The following is a 21,318-nucleotide window of genomic DNA, read 5'->3' on the forward strand; positions in this document are numbered from 1 at the left end:
GGCGAAAGGAAGAACGAAAGTATCAAAGTGAAGGGGACGGATAAGTCGAGCGAGCATAAATATTACATAAAACTATCACCCCTTTCTACGCGCTATCGCTTTCTTTGTCATGCCTATTGAACGCACACGCTTTTCGTATTTTATTTCTACACATTATGCACCACCAGAGAAGCATAAACGTTCTATGCTTGCGTTGAGAAAACTTCCTGTATTCGCGATGCACTTTCGAACGATTGATTGCACAAACAGTTGAGAAACAATCGACTTATTTATCTCAACTTTTAACACTATCGCTTCTTTCATTGATCGATTGCGACAATCCTACAGCACAACATGCATTTTCAAGCATTTACCAGACGCGATGCGAAGCCACGATGCACACTCTTTCGATTCCTGACGCGAACTGAACGTCACGACAATCGTGTTTTGAGAAAATCATTTGTGTGGAAAAGAGACAGGACTCTGCCGGGAACAAGGTTGATAAACCTCGATTGCAGAAATGCAAAATTTTGCCAATTTGTTAATAACTATTGATTCTTTCAACCGATTTTCACGATTGACCCCTTAAATGAAAGGTCTTTTCAAGACGCGCAACTTTGTTGAATGTTGATTTTACCGTAGTTTCTTCGCAAACTGAACGACACGATTGTCTCGAACTGACAGAAAAGAAAAATATTTATGTTTTGACCAAGGTTAATTGAAACAGCTTCAAGCACTTTGATAAAAAGAAAAAATGTGCAATTAAAATTCAAAAATGTTAAAACTTTTAAGTTCATAGACTATCTTTTATGATTGCACTTTCAACTGAAAGGAGTTTTCAATTAAAACATTTTTGTGTAACTTTAATTTATCCATACTTCATAGTTTCGGAGTAACTAAAGGTAACTGTACTTATAAATTGGTCGGAATAGGTAGATAAAAACACAAATAGGTAACTTTATGCACCGATTTTATTTTTTTTTTGATACAAATAACTTTTATGAAATTGAAAATGAAATTTGAGACGACCTCTCTATTTCAAAAGATCTTGGGACTTTTTCCACTTTACATTCGTTTATATTCTCTAGTTCAATCAGATTGAGATATGTATTTCAAACTAGTTTCAACGAATCAAAAAATCCTAAAATAAGGATATTTTTTAAATTTCAAATTTCAAATTGCGCAGTGGTTATCCAAACGGTTTCCAAAATCAAAAAAGGTCTTGCAGGAATTTTAGTTTATTTCAGTACATCTTACGCTACTAAGAGCCTACACTATTGGCAGTACATACAATTCATACGAACATACAGAATTAATCGTCGCTACGTTAACGAATGTAGGAAAAATACTGAGATTTTGCTTAAATACAACGTAGCACATGGTTCAGTCCATCCTGAGAAACGTCGGTCGGTAAATAGGAAAACTTATGCTAACAAATCTATCTGCGATCTTAAATGCCCTGCAGTGCTAATACTATCTTGTCCGTTAATACATATGGCAGCAAACACAATACAAAATGGGAGATACGACACTTAACAATACGTATGACTTCTGTTATGCTTATTTGGTGAATGACTTTTGAGCAAAACATTTCCGTCGTTATCGTCCTTCAATACTTTTCCACCGCTGCGTTCGGATTGATGTGCCCGTTGGAGGTGAGTTTCTTACGGTCCTTGGTGTCATCGTTAGCGACGGATTTGGGCGGGATGTAGTAGAACCAGGCACCAAAGAAGAACAGTATCGAGCACGCCTTCCCGATAAGAGCCAAAAGAAGCATGTACCTGTAAGCAAAACAGAAAAGAGATACGGTTCGGTTATTTGCACATGGTGATAAGGCATGTGATTTCTGTAACTTACTTGCTCATGAAGGCGTTATCATAAACCAAACATGCACCATGGTCTTCGCAGCCCGACTCCTGCCACAGAATGCACGTTTCGTCGATCAGCCGTCCGAAGATCATTGGCGCCGGAATGGTACCCAGCACCCGCACCTTGATCCATTGGATGCCGAGCGCAAACGAGCGTTGGTCGTCGTGAACGCAGCGAAGCGTCGCTGATAGGGCCGGCATCGTCGCCAGGAAGGTGAAGAACATTACCAGGAAGCAAAGGACGACAAACATCCACAAGTGGCCACACTGCGATTGGCACATGGTGTTGACCGCATCGTAGCTCCCGTAAAGAGCCGATGGAGATTCGCTATGAAATGTTGCATTAATGCACGTACAATCTCGGTACACCTTGGCGTTCTCGAGGTTGATCTCTTCGCCACATCCGGCATGACAAGGCGAGTAGTACATGACCCCGTCCGCCCCACAGATCGGTTCGTAGTTTCGACGGCTACAAGCACACCGATCGTTGCAGGCGTTGTCCAGGTTCTTCGGAAGGTAGTAAAGATCCCGGTATTCTGTCGTATGCGCGTGAGGACCTTCGAGATTTTCATGCGGGAAGTAGGACGCCGTTACTCCGGCGAACGTTAGATTCGGACAGGACAGGAAAAAGCAAACGGTAAAAAGGGCGGCAAAGATGGTTGCAAACAAACAGAATTTGATGATTCCAGAACAGGAAAGGTGTAGTTTCTTCACGAGGTACCCTCCAAGAAACGTTCCTCCACCACCGGCTGGAACTGTTATAATTCCTGTGGGGTAGAAGCAAAGAAAAACATATTAGACAAGCAATTAGTTACTTTTGTGACAACTTACCCATCAAAAGTGCCGACCAAACCGCAGTCACACTGAACTGGTTCTCGATCAGCTTCGGCAGGAACACGGCAAACCCGGAGATAACCAGCCCTTCGGAGGCCCCCGCCAAGTTGAGGAAGAAGAATGTCGGATTCTTCAGCAACGCTACCAGGGCCCGAGGTATCTGTTTGATCTTGGTGAACGCTTCCTGGCGCCGCTCACCGTCGGCATCCTCTTCATCGCCACGATGCGCTTCGGACACTTTCTGCAGCTTCTCCGAACCGGGCAGGGCGGACGGGTACGCCAGTATGGGAATGGCCAGCAGGAGGCAGAATGCTGCCATGAACACGAATCCGATCCACCAAGCTCCAACCCATACCTTGCTGTGCGGCGTTAGTCCCAACCTGTAGGAGGCGACAAGTGAACGGTAATAAATAGAATAATAAAACATGCTATACGTGATTTCGGGAGGGAACAATGTGATGAAGCCCCGCGAGTTTGCTGCTTTTTGTCGCGTTTTATGTGGAAGTTGTTACTTTCTATTTTTCCATCTCCTGTAGCAACGCACTATGGGGTTTCTGGAGGTGGGTACAAAGGTTTACCATTCTTGTGTTGTTATTTGTTGTTATTGCACATTTTACTGGATTCCTTCCAGAAGTTTGAACTGTTTAAAAAGTCATACAGACTTATTTTAATTCTCGAAGAAATATTGAAAATATAATTGTATTAAAGCTAGGCTAGGACATTTGTATAAGAAAACGTTTCAGTACGTGTACAAATCATGATTTGTACAATAGCAAGGAATTTTTTAAAGACGTTCAATAAATTTATAGAGGTTTTTCACGTTGTCCACAATGTTGTAACTGAACAAACTTATTTTAAGAACTCCATTTTTTATACGTTAACTTGGATAGCAAAGCCTACTACGACTTTTAATAAATTTGTAAAGTGAACCTACTGTGTTCACCATAAATTCAAGAAGATCTTTCATCTCCAAAATGTCCACCATTTCATTGATACTGATGCTTGGTTCATGTCGCTATCCTTTGGGTTCATTTAAAACATCTAAACCTTCGGTCGGATTGCCGTGGCAATGGTCACAGTCCCAGGTTACCATTGGCAATTGTTCCCTCGAGTATCATGTGTGTGCCATGCTGGCTGCATAAGACAAAGCGAACACACGGACACAATAGTGCGATTCAAATGGCAATATTGACACCATGCCATGCGTTTGCCCGTTGTTCTGGACCGTTTGGCTTTCCCGCGTTGTGGACGTAACTTTCATAAGCTTAGCTAAGCCTCCCTCTCCCCTAAATATGACATCCATTCGGTCGGAAATGGGCAACAACAACCAGCATCCGATGGGATTTTTCTATGCATCCCTCCCCCCGATCGACCTCCCATGGACCCGTTGCATCTGTCCTCGGTCAGAATGATGCCAGCTATGTGCACGATGGAACGTGGCACTCACAGGAGAGAAGACAATTAAAAAATGATAAATGCATCCGTGGTATCACCATGGGCATCCCGTACCACAATCACTTCCGCAATAGAGCTTCATGCAGGACATGTTGCAACGAGAATCGGACAGAAACGGTTCACCTCCACGCACAAATGAACCCACGGAGAATCGGAAACAAAAACAACTTAAAAATATCGGTCGAAAAAACATTGTGCAACAAACGAAAGCGTCACCCAGACGGAGTTTTCCATTCATTAAAATCAACTTTTCCCATGGATTACAAATGGGATTTTGGGCGGGCCCAGGGTTTTGTCATTTCCACGTTTGTTGCGTTGGCTTTTTATTTTCATTCAAGAGTTTGCGGTTTCGTTGAGGGAAATGGTCCATTATCGATCTATTGTTTCGGTTTGTTGGAACAGGAACAGGAAAATAGAGGAAAAAAGGGGACGACCGTCGACCGAATGCATGTGTGCAATTGCCACCGGAATCGTTGGCGGGTATTTAATGAGCAAAATATGCTCACGTGCTGTTGCCACCACGTGTTTGGGTGTGCGTTTCATCCATTACACCTATTGCTTATTGAGAACGCTGGTGATCAATCATGCAGAAAAATCGAACCCAAGCCCATCCATCTTCTAAACGATCAATTTAAAGTGAGGTCAGTTTATTTTGATAACATAAATTGCTACACTATTGGCACTTTACTTTATCGAAGCATTTAGTACATGAAAACTGAAAGAAATTTTGTCCTTAGTGAGATTTAAATTATCTTTCACGTTCAACTAAACCTTTCAACTAGAGATAAAAAGTTAGAGTAAAACTGTCAGAAGTTCCTCTCATGTTAAAGTTCGAAAAATGGTTTATTTGCGTAGGTTGGCGCAACTCTTCTGTTATGAAACGAATAAATCCTCCAGATATAAAAATCTTCTGGAGCAACTGATTTATTTTCATATCAATAACCATAACCCAATTTACTTGTAAACGAACCGAAAACGAAGCGAAATAGCTTCCCTTCATGATCGCTTGTGTCTCTTGACGAAGCGTGTATAAAAATTCAAGCGAAGGTGAAATACTGTACATTTTTTGCCTCGAGGTGTGTCTCGTTATTTGGCATCCGGACGTAGGCATATTCTGAAAAAAAAATCGTAAAAGAATGCGCTGTGGTACGTTCCTAAAAACGAGTGTTTAAATCATATTTTCTTTCCAATTTAAAAAAAAACTAACATTGAGAAAACATGTTAGTTTCAAAATATCTCCATAATAAATTGAATCATATCCAGGTTATCTACGACTGCATTTTGAGAAAACCAGCATTCCCTGTTTAACACATGATCGCTTCAGTAGACGGGGAATGAGACCGCCAGTCATTTGCGGTCTTAAAGGAAATGAACCATTTCCTCGCACGCTCGCATAATGAGCCAAATGATCCGTTACCGACCACGACCGTAAGACCGTGTCCCCTCCCCCCCCACCGGAACGTCTTCATTAAAGTGGCAGAAAGAAGTACCTTCATCAGTCAGTATTCTGTTTGCATCGCAACAACACGTTGTCATAAGACGCAACTCTGTACGCCTTTCGTCGACAGAATCTCTCTCCCCGGGATGCAATGGGATGAAATCATCCATCAGGTGGCGCAAAAGCAAACCCCTCCCGACGTTGCCAAAGATGCAATGAGCCGTGATATATAGCTAACACCGGTATCTTATTGGGTAAGGTGGTATGCATTCATGGCGTTGGTTTTTCTGCAACATTGACGCCTGCAGCTCGATATGGAGTTTGGCAGAGGGTCGATGAAAAGGGGAGCAACAGTTCTCCCGTTCACCTTCCCCGGTTGAGGCAATTTTATGGCTCAGAGTCCCGACACATCCTACACTGTGCAACCTTTGTGTGTGTGATGGGGGTTTACTATCACCCAGCAAAGTCTACCACCATTCTTTGGTCCCTTGTTCCTGCATGCCGTACGAATTCCTTACGCCCTTTTTCTGCCAACACGTACCACACACCAAAGCGGGAATAATGGGAAAGCCGACGATAAACGTTACGACGACCGTGCAGAAATTGCCACCCAATTTGAATTTATTAATATTAGATGAAACACGTTTCGTTACACGCAGGTGATGCCACGGTGTTTTGTGGTGAAAATAGAAAAACATCACCACCATCGACATCAGTTGCACGGGGGTGCTGCACGGGGAATGATGGATGATAAGGTGTTGGCGTCGAAAGGCCCACCGGATCTGTCCTTCCTCGGGAAGTAGATTAAAAGCAGATCAGTCTTGCAGCAACCTTCGATCTTATGAATATTCTCGCCCTCCAAATGGTTGCCATGGGTGACGGAAGGGGTTTTAAAATGCAATATATTTCCCCGTTCCTAGTAGGCGGGACGGAAAACTTACGTGCTGGCATCGACGACGAACATGTCCGTGTAGAATAGCAGTAACTGGCCACCAATTACGTAGCCGGCAGCTGGTCCTACAACTGCCATCGTGTAGTAGATACCTAGAATGGAAGAAAATCTCATATTAAATTGATGTGCAATAAAAACGAAGACTTGAAATAATTTATTTTGGTAAAATAGTTATCCTTGAAACTATAAACTCCCTACCCAAGTTGACAATCCATTTTAAATCTAAGATCACACAAAACATTTCCAAAACCAGTATCTTGTTTAGCAATTGTTTTCCAATTCGATGTCCTTCCGAGCAAGCGACTTCAAAACTTCAATCAAAAATCAATCAAACTCGTCAATGGAGTACATTTTTCACTTCCGTCCTGATGTTGTGACCGCTTTTGTGTCACTAAACGCAGTCGTTTCCCAGGACACCCTTTATGCAGACAGGAGGTAAATCTAATAAACCGATCAGCCAAGTGCGGTACACAAAATTACCCCCCGTTTTCCATCGGACCACTCCCTTTCCCTCTCTTTAAGCACTTCTGTCGTGGAGGTCTTGTTCACACCACACTTCGGACAAATCATATCATTGCATTCAAATGAAATATTATCCCACAGTTTGTCATCCCACTGTGGACGGAACAAAAGGACGGAACTTGAAAATAGTCTGATTGACACTCTCAATTGTCCAGGTTAGTGACGAACATCGAACGTGAAGCTCGGTCCAAACAGGCATATGGGAAAATGGGAAAATGGAAACGAATTTTCCACTCGAAGGAACAAATGCAGGCATTAGCATCTGGGCTTATGTCGGGAAGCATGAGGGTTCGTATTTTTCAAACTGTTTTTTTTCTGTACGTTCCAAACAAATGTTACTTTCTCCTCAATAAATAAGGGCGTACTTTAAGCTTATCGTAGAATAATATTGCTGCCTTTCCCTGTTTACTTTTCTTCCTAATGATGATGTAACCGTTTTTACGCACAATTCTTAAGGTTAATAAAATGGAGCTAATAAAATTATGATGAAGATATACGTCGTTTTATTGCTGTTGTTCCCTTCTCGGTACTGGCTGCACTTGTTTTGCACTCTGAACCGTCCTTTTTGTCGAGGGGAACGTGTCCTACGTTTACTCCTACTCGGAAGGGGTGTTCAAATAGGTTTCCATCGGGAGAACACAATCATGCCAGGACTCTCTGTCCATACGGAAACGGAAACGGAAATTTTTGTTTCCTTCCTGCAATAAGAAGTAGAAAGATACAAAGGGGCTTGTACGTGTGCTGTTTGGAGAAAGGCCATCGTTCCCAGTTGCCTTCGCTACCCCCGGTAGGAGATCAACGTTTAATTTCACAATCAAATGATTTATTTTGACAGAAGTGATTGCAAAATATTTTTGATCCACCCCCGAGACTGAAGGGTGCGTGTTTGTGGCAACAAAAGCTGAGGCGCTGGGCAAAAGTGTGTCGCCAAGATTATGGTGAGTAATTTATGGTGTTCATTTGTGAATAACTTACGTAGAACACGAAAGGGGGAGGGCTAGTACGAGTCATGAGGATGGGTAAAGTGGGACAACGTACAGAGTGAGTGGTGAGTACGTTTGGTATGGTTCATGGTGTAGCATATTTTAAATTGCAATACAAAATATGGACATGGTTGAGGTGAGGTTAACCATATTTATGGCCTTAGCCACGGCACCTGTGGGCTCTTCAGCAGAGATTCTCAACTGTAAAATTCATATGTAATTGTTATTTGAAAATTATCAAGCTTCAAATTATAATGTTCCAAATTGTTGAAAGTAAATAGTTCTCCCTTAATTAATTTAATATAACTTAAATAAAGAAAAAATTGGGAACCTCTGCTGTACAGGTCAAAATAAACGTTGAAAAATATTATCCAATTCATTATTATGTATCACAATTCATACAGAAGGTCTCACTCTATAGTTGCGAGATTTAAATCCCTCCCATACTCACCGAGATAGACGGAGGACATTTTTTTCGAAACATTCTCATCGATGTACGTTACGCCGAGCGTGTAGAGCGGGGATGCACCGGCACCGAGAAGGAGTTGGGCGGTGAAGAAGAACCAGACGTTCCAGGACAAGTTTTCGCTGTCCGTCGAAGCAGCTTGTCCACCGTTCGCCAACGGCAAGCCCGAGTTATGACATCCCTTGGTGAGTTGGGGGAGAGTAGAGAAATGTTAGTTAAATGAAAGGATGAAAGCGGAGTAAGTGGAGGAAAACGTATCCTTCGGTGTACATGAGCAGATTGTTGCTAATTTTAATTTCATCACTACATTCCTTCCAACGTTTATTACAACTTAATGTTTGACAAAGCCATAGAATTGCGTTGGTTCCTTTGGTAACATTTAGAACAAATTAAAATTATTAGCTTCTTTAGTTGGCAACTTACCTCCACTAGTGCCTCCACCGAGCCAGGGCTCGATCCGTTGGTGGCGAGGGCCACCGCTAGGACGCTGCACACATTCTGGTCCGAATTGGTCGCCCGGTACTGCCCGACGAGGAAGTGGGGCAGGGCGAAGACGAACGCACCGAGGCCCATCACCGCCACACCCCACCCGATCCAGCGTGGTTTGGAGGCTCCGAGGCGACCGCCGAAGTACGACACCGGCACCAGACACAGGAAGGACGCGATGTCGTAGCCGCTCGCCACGAGCCCCGTTTGAGTCGAGCGCAACCCGAACCGTCGCTCGATGGTCGTGATGACGACGTTGATGAAACCGTTGACTACCAGACCTGTTGCAAGGGAGGAAGAACAAGGAGGATGGTCAGAAGAATGGCAAACCCACCTACAGGAGTCGTATCCTTTGTGTCGTGCGTGCGAAAATCTGGAAGCGATTGAAAACAATCTGTCCTAGCGTCGATGTGAAACGCAACAGATCCTTTACAATACGGTTCTCCGGCGATCGGATCCACGGGCTTTCCGGGAACGCTGAATGACGCTGAACGCTTTCCACTGCTTCTCCCGTCGGTTGGCAAGGAATCACCACCCACCCAGAGGAGACCAGAGCCCAATGTGTCCAAGGTGACAACTATTGTTTGCGAGGGAACGTGCGTACTTTCTTTCACCGCGCCATTGTGGAACGTTTTGAAGGGAGCGAGATTAAATGGCGAGATTATTGGGTGACGATAATAAACCTCAAGTTTCTTCGGCCACCGTTTAGAGGTAATGTAGCTCGCACACAATGGTCAATTTGGGAGGTGGTTGGCATCGGAAAATGAAAGGATCAACGTGTTTTGTCTGCCGGATCTATAGAATGCCGTTTTGTTTACCAGGATGGTGAAATTGGGGAAGAAGTATTGTTCGGGAAATATGATCAAATTCTCTTTTTTAGTTGTACATCATGTTGGATACTTCTTATGAAAAACTGTCATCAACTTCCTTTAAGTTCCTTTAATTAAGAGGCAAGCAAATGACTAACTTTATTTCTACAAAATTATTGCATTCTACGCAACATAAAATTAACCAATTGAAATCGAAGCAGGCTATCGTTCCCGTTCGGAAAGAAAAGTCGCATGTCGCATAACTCATTTCGCCCGGAACGGGACGAGAGCGGACGTTCAACAACATTCGGCCCAATACGGGAAGGAAATCGAGCAGCAAAAATTGCCATTTAGTACACACTTCAACTCCAGCACGCACAATGGTTTGCGGTCTGGTCTGGCAACGACCAACGATATGTGACAGCTCAATAGCGATAGCCTGGCCACCCCCTGACCCCCTTTCCCAGACTACCCGCTTTCCAGAGGGAGGGGGGAAACTAGAAAGGCTTCATAGAAATAAGAAGTTAGATCGAACGATAGCAAATTGCTGCTCGGATGTCTCGAGCTGCCTCTGACGATGTGTTGGCTCCGATCGAATATGTTGAAGTCCTTTTGCCTCCGACCACACTTCGGTGCCCGGGGGAAGGGGATAAGAACTATGTATTTTCTATTTGTGCACCTCCCCCCCCTTCATGCCGTAATACATTTATGCCCAATATTTTACGCAGTTTTCTTAAACGAAACCCAAAGGACGACCGATCGGCGTCCCGATTGAATGAGGTTGCCTAAATTGCACAACCATTTCTCCTTATCTGGAATCGTGTGTGCGTGTGTCTGTGAAGTGGGTTGATGGCCACTCTGCCGACAAATATTGTGGTTTAAGATTGAAGTTGGCTTCACTTTCGGTTGCTAATTTCCTCAAACAAACCCAATTCAGATCAAAGAACAAACGGTGCAAGGTTTTTTTTATAAACTTCTCACAAGATTGTTGAACTGAAAAACGATAGAATAATTGAAACCCATTGTTAAAACACTCAACAAGACGAGCAATAATAAACAGGTACTCTTGTTACGCCATCTCTTCCCACTTGGAAGCCCCTCGTTTTCCACGGGAAACGCGAATGGAAATGATATTCCCGCTTAAACACACCTTTCACCGCCACGTGACGCTGTTTGCGCGAATAAATAGGCTTCATATTTCATTCCATTCCGGAGTGATTGAGCGAGCAGGATTGCAATTTTCCCCTCAGCCAACACCCACACACACACACACACACAGGACCCGGGGCCGCGGTAAGCTGGGCGAAAATTTAATTTCCTGTTTTGCACTAAATTGTGGCCATTTGTAAGCGTTGGCCCGATGCACTCGAAACGTATCAACAAAATGTAAATCCATCAACGGCGCCACGTGACTGACCTGAGGGAAGGGAGAGGGAAGGTCAGTAAAGTTGAATGTTGAAGCTGTTTAAAAACAACTACATTTTTGTTTGCCGCGGAAAATGGGTCTATTTTCATCGACAACAGTTTCGTCATAAACGGCTCTTTAAAATGCGATAAAAATAACGCCTCCTCGCTGCCCTGGCAGAGTTCCAAAAGGGCAAAGGAACCACAAGGAGCATGTGAAGTCCATCGGAAGCGATTTGCATCACGAGTCAGTTAGTGTAATTCAATGTTTCACTCGGGCCACTTGCAAAGTGGAAGTGGGTTTTCCGTTGCCATCGGAGATTCCTTCCCTTCAAATGCAACAACAGTAGTTGTTGGCAAAACAGTCGAAGACGAACCTACTCCACCATCGATGGCAACGGCAAACATCTTCCGTTGGTCGCGTGCCACATTTATGCCACCACGGGAAAATTTGAGAAGGGTGCGTCCGGGTTTGTTTGCGATATGATTACTTTATGAAACCGATGAACCCGGGGAGGGTGTTACTGGATTACTCCCGATTTGGCACACGGGATTCGGGAATTTTCTTGTCGTAACCTGAGTAGGCCGCCTTTTGAAGAGGTTTGCTTTGCTTGATAGCATTTTAAATGGGAAAGTTTTATTGGCGTATCGTATCGTCAAGGGTAAATGGGTTGGAAAACATATTTCCTCCTTCGCCAAGGATGTTTTGGACAAGTGTCGTTGAGTGTGAAACAATATGATTGTAAATTAAGAAACATTTAAGGTTGTTCGGAGATGCCAACGGAAATTCTAGTTTACTAAAAATAAAATAGAGCTTAGACCGCTTTGTCTACTCTTTGGTAAACGATAACTGTCAGTTTGAAAATATTAAATGTATGATATTTATTTCACCGTTTAATTCATGTTTTCTACTTACTTCCCACGACTGATCCAGACTAACCTCAAAAACTACTCTCGATGATCGTCGTGTGGTTCTCGGTAAACTGTGTCACCGCCGAAGAAAGCCTCCCTAATTACTTTTTATGTCATCTAAATGGCCATAGGCAACCTCCACGCCTTTGGAGGGCATCCTTTGAGTCGTGTTTGCTACTAAAATGTCAGGAATTAATATCGTGGCCGACCGGAGAAACCGACTCCTCACCGCAGGTAAACAAGTCAAGCACGGGAATTCATTGGCCAGACCGGCGCGACAGTTTCTCATTTTATCCGAACCCGACGCGGGCCCGAACTATTAAAACCACCAACGCAGGTTCAGTAACCGACCTCGATGGTGGAAAATTGTTAACGAACTTCGAGAGCCGTTGTAAAGGAAGAAGGGACGGTGCTTTTCCGCGGAAGGATGGAAGGAAACCCCCGGTTGGAAAGTAGCGCTAGAAAGGCAACGACGAGAGCTTGTCGTGAGACGAATCGACAAACATTTCCGCCCCGAAGCCAAAGGGGTGTTTGGCAAACTGTTGCTTCCATTCAAACCGGTTCCCAACCGGAGGAATGTTTGTCCTGCGGCCATCGGCGCGAGAGTTGGAAACCACCGTCCGAACGGGTGGAAGGAAGGCGAAATTTTCCCCGTCCGCCTCGGACATGAAGCGAACGAAAGGAAAGTCGTCTCCTTTCCGTGCACATGCCAAGGATCAACACGGGGAAAAATGTGTCAACGTCTCTCTCCTCCCCCCCACCTGGCTCCTCTTCCGCCTTCCGGTGGTAATCCCTTTCGACATGACATTAAGCTGCGTTTTCGGAACCTTTGTACACCGACGGGGGTTTTCCTTCATATTTTTTCTTTGCTTTGCGTTCGGTACTGATTTCGCCTATTCGTACGCAAGTGAACGACCATTGAGAAAAATGCTCTACAACGCGCCCTCTGGAAGGAGTTTTCCCTCGACACGAGGACACACGAGGTGAAAAACAAAATGCACGTCAAACGCTTCAATTGCATGGGCTTTGTGGTTGATTTTTCACGCTTTTTAAGGCGCACGGTGGGATTTTCTTTTTTATCGCTCCCTGCAAGCGGTTTTCCTTCGGTGGTTGGAAGGAGCGACAGACGGAATCAAAACCCCGCTCCGTACTGCAACTGTCGGAAACGGTAACGCAACGGATGGTGGCCGGAAATCTCACGTTGTACAATAAGTTTGAGGATTTCATGCAATCTTTTAAATGTACGTACTTTATCGTCGTTACCGTTACCCGGAACACCTTCTGAATCTCAATTACGTTTCGTTTCTTTTCGGAAACCTTCTCTCCTCCGGTGCGGTTCCAATCGCTGTTTCTTGGCAGTAAGGTTGGCCGGAGCACGATCTGTTCACGAACAAACCGCCAACGGAAAATCATTTACTCCTACTTTGCCTGCTCCATTACCAACGAAAGTAAGGTGATGGATAAATTCATAGTGGGTAAATCAGGAAAGGTGTTCAATTGCATGGCATTATGTGTGCAAAAATATCTCAGTTACAAACAATTTGTAGCGAACATAGCAATATCAAAATAAGTAGGCTAAGTAAAACATTATAAGTCAAGCAAGCTGTGCAACAGTATAAAAAGAGCAAACCGCCAGTTTAATCTTGGCTTCCAACTGGGAAGCATTTAAATTAATATAGAACACACTATAAATCTAAGAGATCCTTTAAAGATATTTTTACAAAACATGGAATCAAAACTTAGTAGGCTTTTCATGTTCTAAATAAAACTGTTCGAAGAAATTTGTGATCAGCACAAGAGCATAGATTTAGAAAATAGCAGGGATAGGGATGATAAAATGGGTTTTGAAATAAAAGATTTTAGCAGTACGTACAAATCCTTCGCCCTATTTTAGCAAACTGGCACAAAAAGATACGAGTGTCTTTAAACATGAAAAAAATAAAATAATTCATTTAAAGCTACTGCATGTTGCTTGCAACTACTATGACATATTTTTCAATTGTCCAAATTGCTTCAACGCCGCTACCATAGTCCACTTATCGATACATCGAACCTCGAATCGGGTGCTTTCCTAGGAGGGTCGAGTCATAAGTTAATGGTTTCAAGATTTAAGAAGTAGAAAAAAAAAACTACCACCCGTGCTTGCATGCGGACAGACGCGATAAAGCGAAGCTCATGTTACATTGCGCGACATTAGTTAACATTATGTTACCCACTCACTCGGGGGTGCACTTGAATGTAATGGCCGGGCCGGGCAGGGCCGAGAAGGGAGTAAGAACCACCAGGCACCTCCATCCGGCCGGGATTGAATTTGAAGCATGTATCGACGGCTTTCCTGGCACTTTACAAATGACACAAACGTGACTTGACGCGAAATCGTGGAATCGCGCGTCTGATGGCTTCCCGATTCCCGGGCCCCGTTTTACGATCCCCGAACGGAGAGAACGCCATAGTGGAATCCTTTTCCGGCTTTGGGGACGATTCTTTGGCCTCCATTTCTTCTGCTGCTGGAGTAGGAGAAAGGAGGATGAAGAAAGATGAGGCAAATAAAAAGTAGGTCCGCCGCATATCTTGAGACGAGGAGCTGTGGTCCATTGTTTTTTATAGCCCACTTGCCTCCCCATTCCCTCCACCCCGGGGAAAGTTTGTTCCTTCCCGAGCCCGAAAGCAAGCTCCTGCACCCGGCTAGGAGAAGCTGCTGGCGGGAACCGGGTTAATTTTTACGCCGCAAATAAAACGTCGCACTTTCGCACCCGCCTTCAAGAGGATCCTCCGGATTTGGCAACTACTGCACAAACACACGCCCGGTCCTTGAGGGCGGCACGCGCCCTATCATGCGGTGGCGATCTTTCGTTTTAATAATACACTTTTTTCCGCCCTCCCCGGCAAGTGACCGATATCGAGCGCAAATGCATCTCCCACCGGGTCGGGCCCTTCCTCTTTACTACCATCGCGATAAGCTGGTTCCGCTGAGAACAAACACAACACAGCGGAGTAGCGGAGTGCCATAAATAGAAACTCGTGCCAGAAGAAGCAAGGAAGCAGACGATGACGCACCCGAATTTGCGAAAAACAGCATACGACCCTCCCCCTCCTCGCCCTCAGCATGCTCCAAAGGATCTACGGAGGAAGTCACACACTGGCGGAGATGGTTGCAATCTGGAAGATCTGGAAGTAAATTTGAACCCGGCACGCTCCTACCTTATTCTCCACCAGGGAGTCATAGCCCCCTTCCGGGGCATGACCCAAGGCAGGGGGGTAAGCATGAATCATGGGGACGCGATGTCACTCGATGGCATAAATCAGATACCGAGCAGCCTTCGTTTCGCACAAACCCCCCCTCCCGGGCCACCAAACGGATACGTGATGACAGTCGTAAAAAGTGAGAGAAAATGTGACTGTCCTCCTAAACCAACATCATTTGGCCGGGGCACCAAAATATAAAAAAAACACTACACAAAAGTGCTCGGTGAAGTGGAAGATTTCCTAAAGAGCAACCAAATAAAAGAATCTCTACCCATGTGCATGATATGGGGAAATGTGAAGAATGATTAAATACATCGACAACCGAAAGATGCATCGGATGGAAATGGCCCAAAGTTTTACAACGCCGGCATAGAATTAATTCTAAGTGATGGCCTTTTTGTAGGACCGGGTTCCCTTTCTCGTCATATAAGTAAGAAAAGTGTTTGCAGGGTGCACTGTACCGATTTTACTGCATCTTCGAGTCTTTAAAGAAAGTTTATAGAAAAGCCAATGTCCGTTATTGAACCTACCCTTCTTGTATGAGAAATGGTTATTTTCTTCATATTTCCAAAACAAAAGTTGGAAACAAACATACCTAGTAGGACAAAATAAATTTATAATGTAATATGCACCCAAGAAAAGTTGTAAAAAGAAGCCTATTTAAACCTAGAATATAGGCCTAAAATCAAGCACCATTATCGATTTGCTTTCCCGAAGTCTTTAAACCATAGTTAAATCAATAGTTTAAACTTCTTACATAGTAAAAGAACTAGTATTGATTTTTTGTATATGGCTTTAGTTACTAATATTTGGTAGACATTAATAGTACGGTTTTTTTCGATCAGGAATTTTAAAAATTTGTGTTTTACAAGTTATTATTGCGCTTTGAAACAATCTTTTCATTTAAAAAATGTCGATTTAGAAAAACTTTAAAATTTCATAAATTCTCAGTTTAACTGAATATTAAAAGACACGCAAATAAAGAGGGTGTGCCTGAACATTTTCGATAGAGCATGGTGGTTTAAATACTTTGAGCCGCCTTTGTTCAAGTTACACTTTTATTAACCAACAAAAATAATAATTAAACCATGCTAGTTATGAAATATTTGTCGCGGAGAATTAGAATGACCATCGTCCCTCGTGTTCCTATTAAAGTCTTCAATGCATTTCTGACCGAAACTGCCCATCGGTTGCACTAAAACTGCACTCCACTTCTCCGGGGGTGGTAGCCACACTCTCCAACTGCTACCCATTATTTATGACAGCCCAATTCATTAAATTTGTCATTTTAAATGCAATAACAATCAGTTGACAGCGGCAGCGGCGGCGGTGCAGTTGCACTTGCACTTGGCTTGTTTACAGCCGATGAGCACATGTAACCAAGTGACTCCCGGTCCAGCATCCCGGCCCCCGAACAAGTGTCTGTCAGCCCGGTGGATTGTTTTTCGGTGGATTTTGAATACTCTTTTTCGTCCACTCACATAGTTGGCTTTGTGTTCTGATGACAACTGTCACTTCAGGCACAAGTACGGCACACATGATTCGGCCCAGCGTGAAATGATAAATGGACTCTCGCTTTTTCCCCTCGTTCTAGGGCTTTGGACAGCAGAAGGGGTGGGGGCAGTGGCACTCCCAATCGCCCATGGACCCGGGTTCCGGATGATTGGCCATTGGTTTCAGAAGTAATAGGGTGATAAATAAGCCGATCACAACTGACACCACGCAAAGCACGCACGCACGTACGGCCCTCATTTAAATGGTATACGATGGTCAAACGATGAGTCGAAGGCACAGAGGGGGTCAGGTGGACACCATAAGTGCATTTTGTAAATCGAACCACTCGACCATGGCTCGCTGGACAATCGGGAGGGAATCAACTTCAAAACTTTTCCCAACCAAGGCAAGGGAGGTCGCGTGGATGGGCAACAGAGCGGCGTCATTAAGTGACAAAGTGAACCATTATTGGGAGCAGGTTTTTCACAACGTTCGCCAACCCGAATGGGTGGCTTTAATCCGGCGGGTGCACGATTGAAACATTTTTTTTTTTTCAAATTTCCTCATGCGGTCGTCCAATTTATGGCCATCATTCATCAACCGATTACCAACCCGGTCGGTCGTTTATTCCACGGTCGGAAGCTAATATTGGATCGGTGTTCCTAGCTTCCGAACAATGGACACTTGTTGCACGGATGCGGAGAATTTCCCTAAACCGATTTCCATCCCACCATCGCACAGGCTCATTGATTATTATCTAATGAGCCCGGGAGGCACGCGTTAGACGGTCCGATCCGCCCCCTCCTTCGGTCGGGGCATTGATATGGCGGCATATTGGTCGTAAAATAGTCGTAAAACACACAACGATCGAATCACAGCCGATTCGATGGGCAAGAATTCCCTTGCAGCCGGCAGGGGTACGTGGGGACATGGTAATTGAGATTTATGCGGTTTTAACCAAATTACTCACGTATTGAAACTAATAAAATGCACAATAAAAGCGTCCGAAAGAATGGCCGGCAGGCCGTTGACAAAAACGCCATAAAAATACCAGTTCCATCGCTTGCTCCTGAATCAGCCGGTACAAAGATGAGCTAAACGCCTTCTCACTTTGTGGAACCCAACTCAACCTAATAACATTCGCCAGCTCGAGAACATCCGAAAAACGAGGGCTATAAATCATCTGCCTTCTTTCGGTAGGTTGAAAGTGATTATGTTAATGCTCCAATTGTACAGCTATTCAAGGGTTAATGCTAACAAAACGTGTCTGATCGAGTTCTTAGTGGACCGAGCTAGTGAGTTTTAGGGAGGTTTTATGTGTTCCGAAACTAATGATGAATTTTTAGAATTGTTAGAAAACATTTTAAAATTAAACATGTATAAGTCATGTTTTGTTGGATAAAATCATTTCTCTTCTGGTCTTTTGTCTTGAATTGACCATTTAAGATGTTCTCCCTTTCAATTTTTATCAGCAAAAAAGTTCGTCTCGTCAAAGATTTCATCGAACCCAACAGTCAAACCGAATAACAGACACCCTCATGCTACAAAATGGGGACATAATCGAAACTTTTCCAACAGTGTGTCACTCCCAGTCCACATGCGATTGGCTCCGTTCCGATAAGATAGTGTATATTCAGTCGTCCACGAAAACACACTTTTCCGGTGGTAGCATCTTCGGAAAACCAGCACAAAGGTCGGCCCAACGAACTGAACTGGACTGGAGGGACAAAAACTTTCCCCGACCCCTTGAGGCAAAAGCTTCTGCCGGAGACAGTCTAATTTTTGGGCCACTTTTGTTCGTTCCAAAAAATTTGCCGATCAAACGCCATCCCCCTTACGACAGAGCGGTTTTCTTTATTCATTGAGGGGGGAAATCACTTGGCACAAGTACTATTTTGGGTATTGTAACGCGGCGTAAATTGTAGAACCAACCGCCAGCACATGGCAATCACCATCAAACTCATCGATTTACGGCACACGCCGTGCATTTCTCTAGCCTACTAACCTCCTCCTCTTTGAGGGGGAGGGAAAAACCAGCGCCATTTGCCCTCGGTGTGAACGGAACAGCTGAGTGAAAAGCAGATGCCACTGGGAAAAGGGGGGAGAGGGGGCCCTTTGTGCGGCGTCAAAGTTAACAAAACGTTCAGAATTTAATTTTCCCGCACCCGGGGACAAATTTCCCTCGGCTAGGGCGGCTTGTTTACACGCATAAACAGCATATGATTATCACCTCGTAATGTTTGGGTGTTAATGGCGGGCCATGGGCGGGACACCTCCAGCGGCACGCTTCGGCGGTTTTGAAAGAACCGGAGGTGAGGAGGTATTTTCTCTGGAAAATACCTTCCCCTCGGTGGGAAAAATTCATCCACACTGCAATCTTCCACCGATAAACTCCACGACGAGAGTTGCCGAACATCTTGGACCAGCTCTTTCTAGCCTGGCGGCTGCTGCCAACCAGTTGCTGGAGGATTAAATTCAATTTCGGCCCTTTATTCCTCCCCGCGACGAAGGGGATGCATTAGAACTCACTGTTGAAGTTGTCATTTGCAGATCTAACCCATGATAATGGATTGCGAACGTGTCAGCGATGTATGCTATGATAGACAAACATGTGGAGTACAATGGCAAACACTGCATCCATTACCGTAGACAAGTAAAAAAAAGGTAATGGTTTGAGGAAAACATTCTAGAAGGCAATTATGGAATGAATTAAAAGCGAGTATTATCATAATTAAGAGGTTTATTGTCAAGGCGAAAGATAAAAGATAATTAATTCCCAATATAAACCAACATAAGTGCATCATATAAAACCGCTAAAGAAATTATTTGTTATCAAATTCAGGTAATATTCAAGATGTTAAAATTTGAATCTCATTTGTAAAAAGACATTTAGGAAAACATAAGTAATACTTAGCTTCAAGAAACACCCAAAATATCTCTTTATTTTGATCATGGCAAACAAACACGTTATCATTTCTACGTTCATATGAGTTCATAAAAGGTTATGAGCATAAATTCCATGATTTATCATAGCATCAAACTTTGGCCTAAATTAAATTCAAATCAAAGTGTTTGTGAATGAATTAATATTCAACTTACTCTCATTTTTTTCAGACCTTCAGCATTCGATTTGTTTTAAAACATTTTTCCCAGATAGAAAAAGTTGTGGTCGTAGAAAAATTGCGACATGATTACATTCTTGTTATAAATAAACTTCAATAAAAAAACCTAAAATCCTAGTACTAGTCGTCAACACTTACCTTGCACGGCCCCTGCCCAGCAGAGCCAAAACAGGGCCCACTTTGGAGTCATGAACACTTCCATCCATTTCGGACGCAATCCAAACCAACCGCAGTGGTACGATCGGGAAGCGGGCACCGAAGGATCGTCAGCCTCCTCGTGTCCCACCACCGCACACCGGGCACCATCCTCCAGCACGTCCGAGGAAGGGGACGACGGATCACCGTAACTTCCGCCGCACTTGGTCGACTCTGTCTGCACCGTCCCCGAAGGTGTCGTGACCAGCGACGAATTGTTCGCCTTCATAATATCTTCCAAACTGGTGGTGGACATTTCTTCTTTTTCGAGCACCTTGACCAACGGTTTATGGTTGCACCTTTACGGCTTTACTGGTACCTTCTTTCCTTTGTTGGCGCTCCACGATCAACAGGACGGAAATTAATTAGGAACTGGTCGAACCGTTTTTCGTCCGTACCGTCCTTCGTGGTGGAGCATTTAAATTTATCACCAAACACACCGGACACACCTTACAAGCCACCCACCACTCCGTGCAACTATCAAGGTCAATGAAAAGTGAAATTACGGTTTAAATTCGTACCGCACTGGGAACTCCTCTGCACACGTTCCTTCGGCGATGGTTTATGGACGAAAGCCCTCCGGTGCCATCTTCGTTCGAAAGGTGGAACGAATTTACCACCAGTAGCAGAAGCGGGCGAAAAATAACACAAATTGTCATTCAACGACGTTATCACACGGCGCGCACACAAGGACGACTTACGGAGATGGATTGTTTGCGTAAAATTATGCAAAGTCCCGCAAACTATTGGCAAACGATACGAACCGTCGTATCGCAGCAGGCGGGTTCGCCTGGAACCTGTCAAAAGTTGAGGTACGATGGACGATTGAACACGAACCGTTTTATGCGGCAAGCATAACAAACGACTCCCGCCGACCGGCCCTGAAGACGTCCCAGACTGGATATCGGCCGTGGTCAGTCAGTGTGGCTTGCGAAACATAATCTACCTTTCGAAAACCGTGCTACAAAGTGTGCTTGCGAAGGTAAAGGTTTGGGCAGTTGGGTACCAGTTCAAACCTTATCGCACCACGTGCAGTCCACTGGCAACGGTCGGGTTGCTTTTGAAAATATATTTGTTCTCACTGTCCCCGGAGATCTTCACAACTGGTTCCCTAGTCCGATCAACTTCCTTCAAACACTCTCGTTCAGCGTGC

At 44.2% G+C, this 21,318-nt stretch overlaps 1 protein-coding gene across 1 annotated transcript; it reads right to left on the reverse strand.

The window, feature by feature from the left end:
• Nucleotides 1-1,292: 1,292 nt before the first annotated feature.
• Nucleotides 1,293-20,421, reverse strand: LOC131265454 (solute carrier organic anion transporter family member 4A1). Its single transcript, XM_058267719.1, has 7 exons — nt 20,109-20,421; nt 8,921-9,264; nt 8,483-8,678; nt 6,516-6,618; nt 2,679-3,061; nt 1,837-2,614; nt 1,293-1,760 (listed from the first exon to the last, which is right to left on the reverse strand). The coding sequence occupies exons 1-7, from the start codon at nt 20,419-20,421 to the stop codon at nt 1,589-1,591; spliced, it is 2,289 nt and encodes a 762-aa protein (XP_058123702.1). The 3' UTR covers nt 1,293-1,588.
• Between the last annotated feature and the right edge of the window lie 897 nt (nt 20,422-21,318).

Source organism: Anopheles coustani, chromosome 2 (genome assembly GCF_943734705.1).
Source record: "Anopheles coustani chromosome 2, idAnoCousDA_361_x.2, whole genome shotgun sequence".
Classification (NCBI taxonomy): domain Eukaryota; kingdom Metazoa; phylum Arthropoda; class Insecta; order Diptera; family Culicidae; genus Anopheles; species Anopheles coustani.

Excerpts from the sequence above, each read along its gene's own strand:
- LOC131265454 (XM_058267719.1), bottom strand. The coding sequence starts at position 20,421 with ATGTCCACCACCAGTTTGGAAGATATTATGAAGGCGAACAATTCGTCG. Across the intron at positions 6,619-8,482 it reads AATGTCCTCCGTCTATCTCG|GTATCTACTACACGATGGCA; the intron begins GTGAGTATGGGA and ends CTTCCATTCTAG. Across the intron at positions 2,615-2,678 it reads TTGGTCGGCACTTTTGATGG|GAATTATAACAGTTCCAGCC; the intron begins GTAAGTTGTCAC and ends TCTACCCCACAG.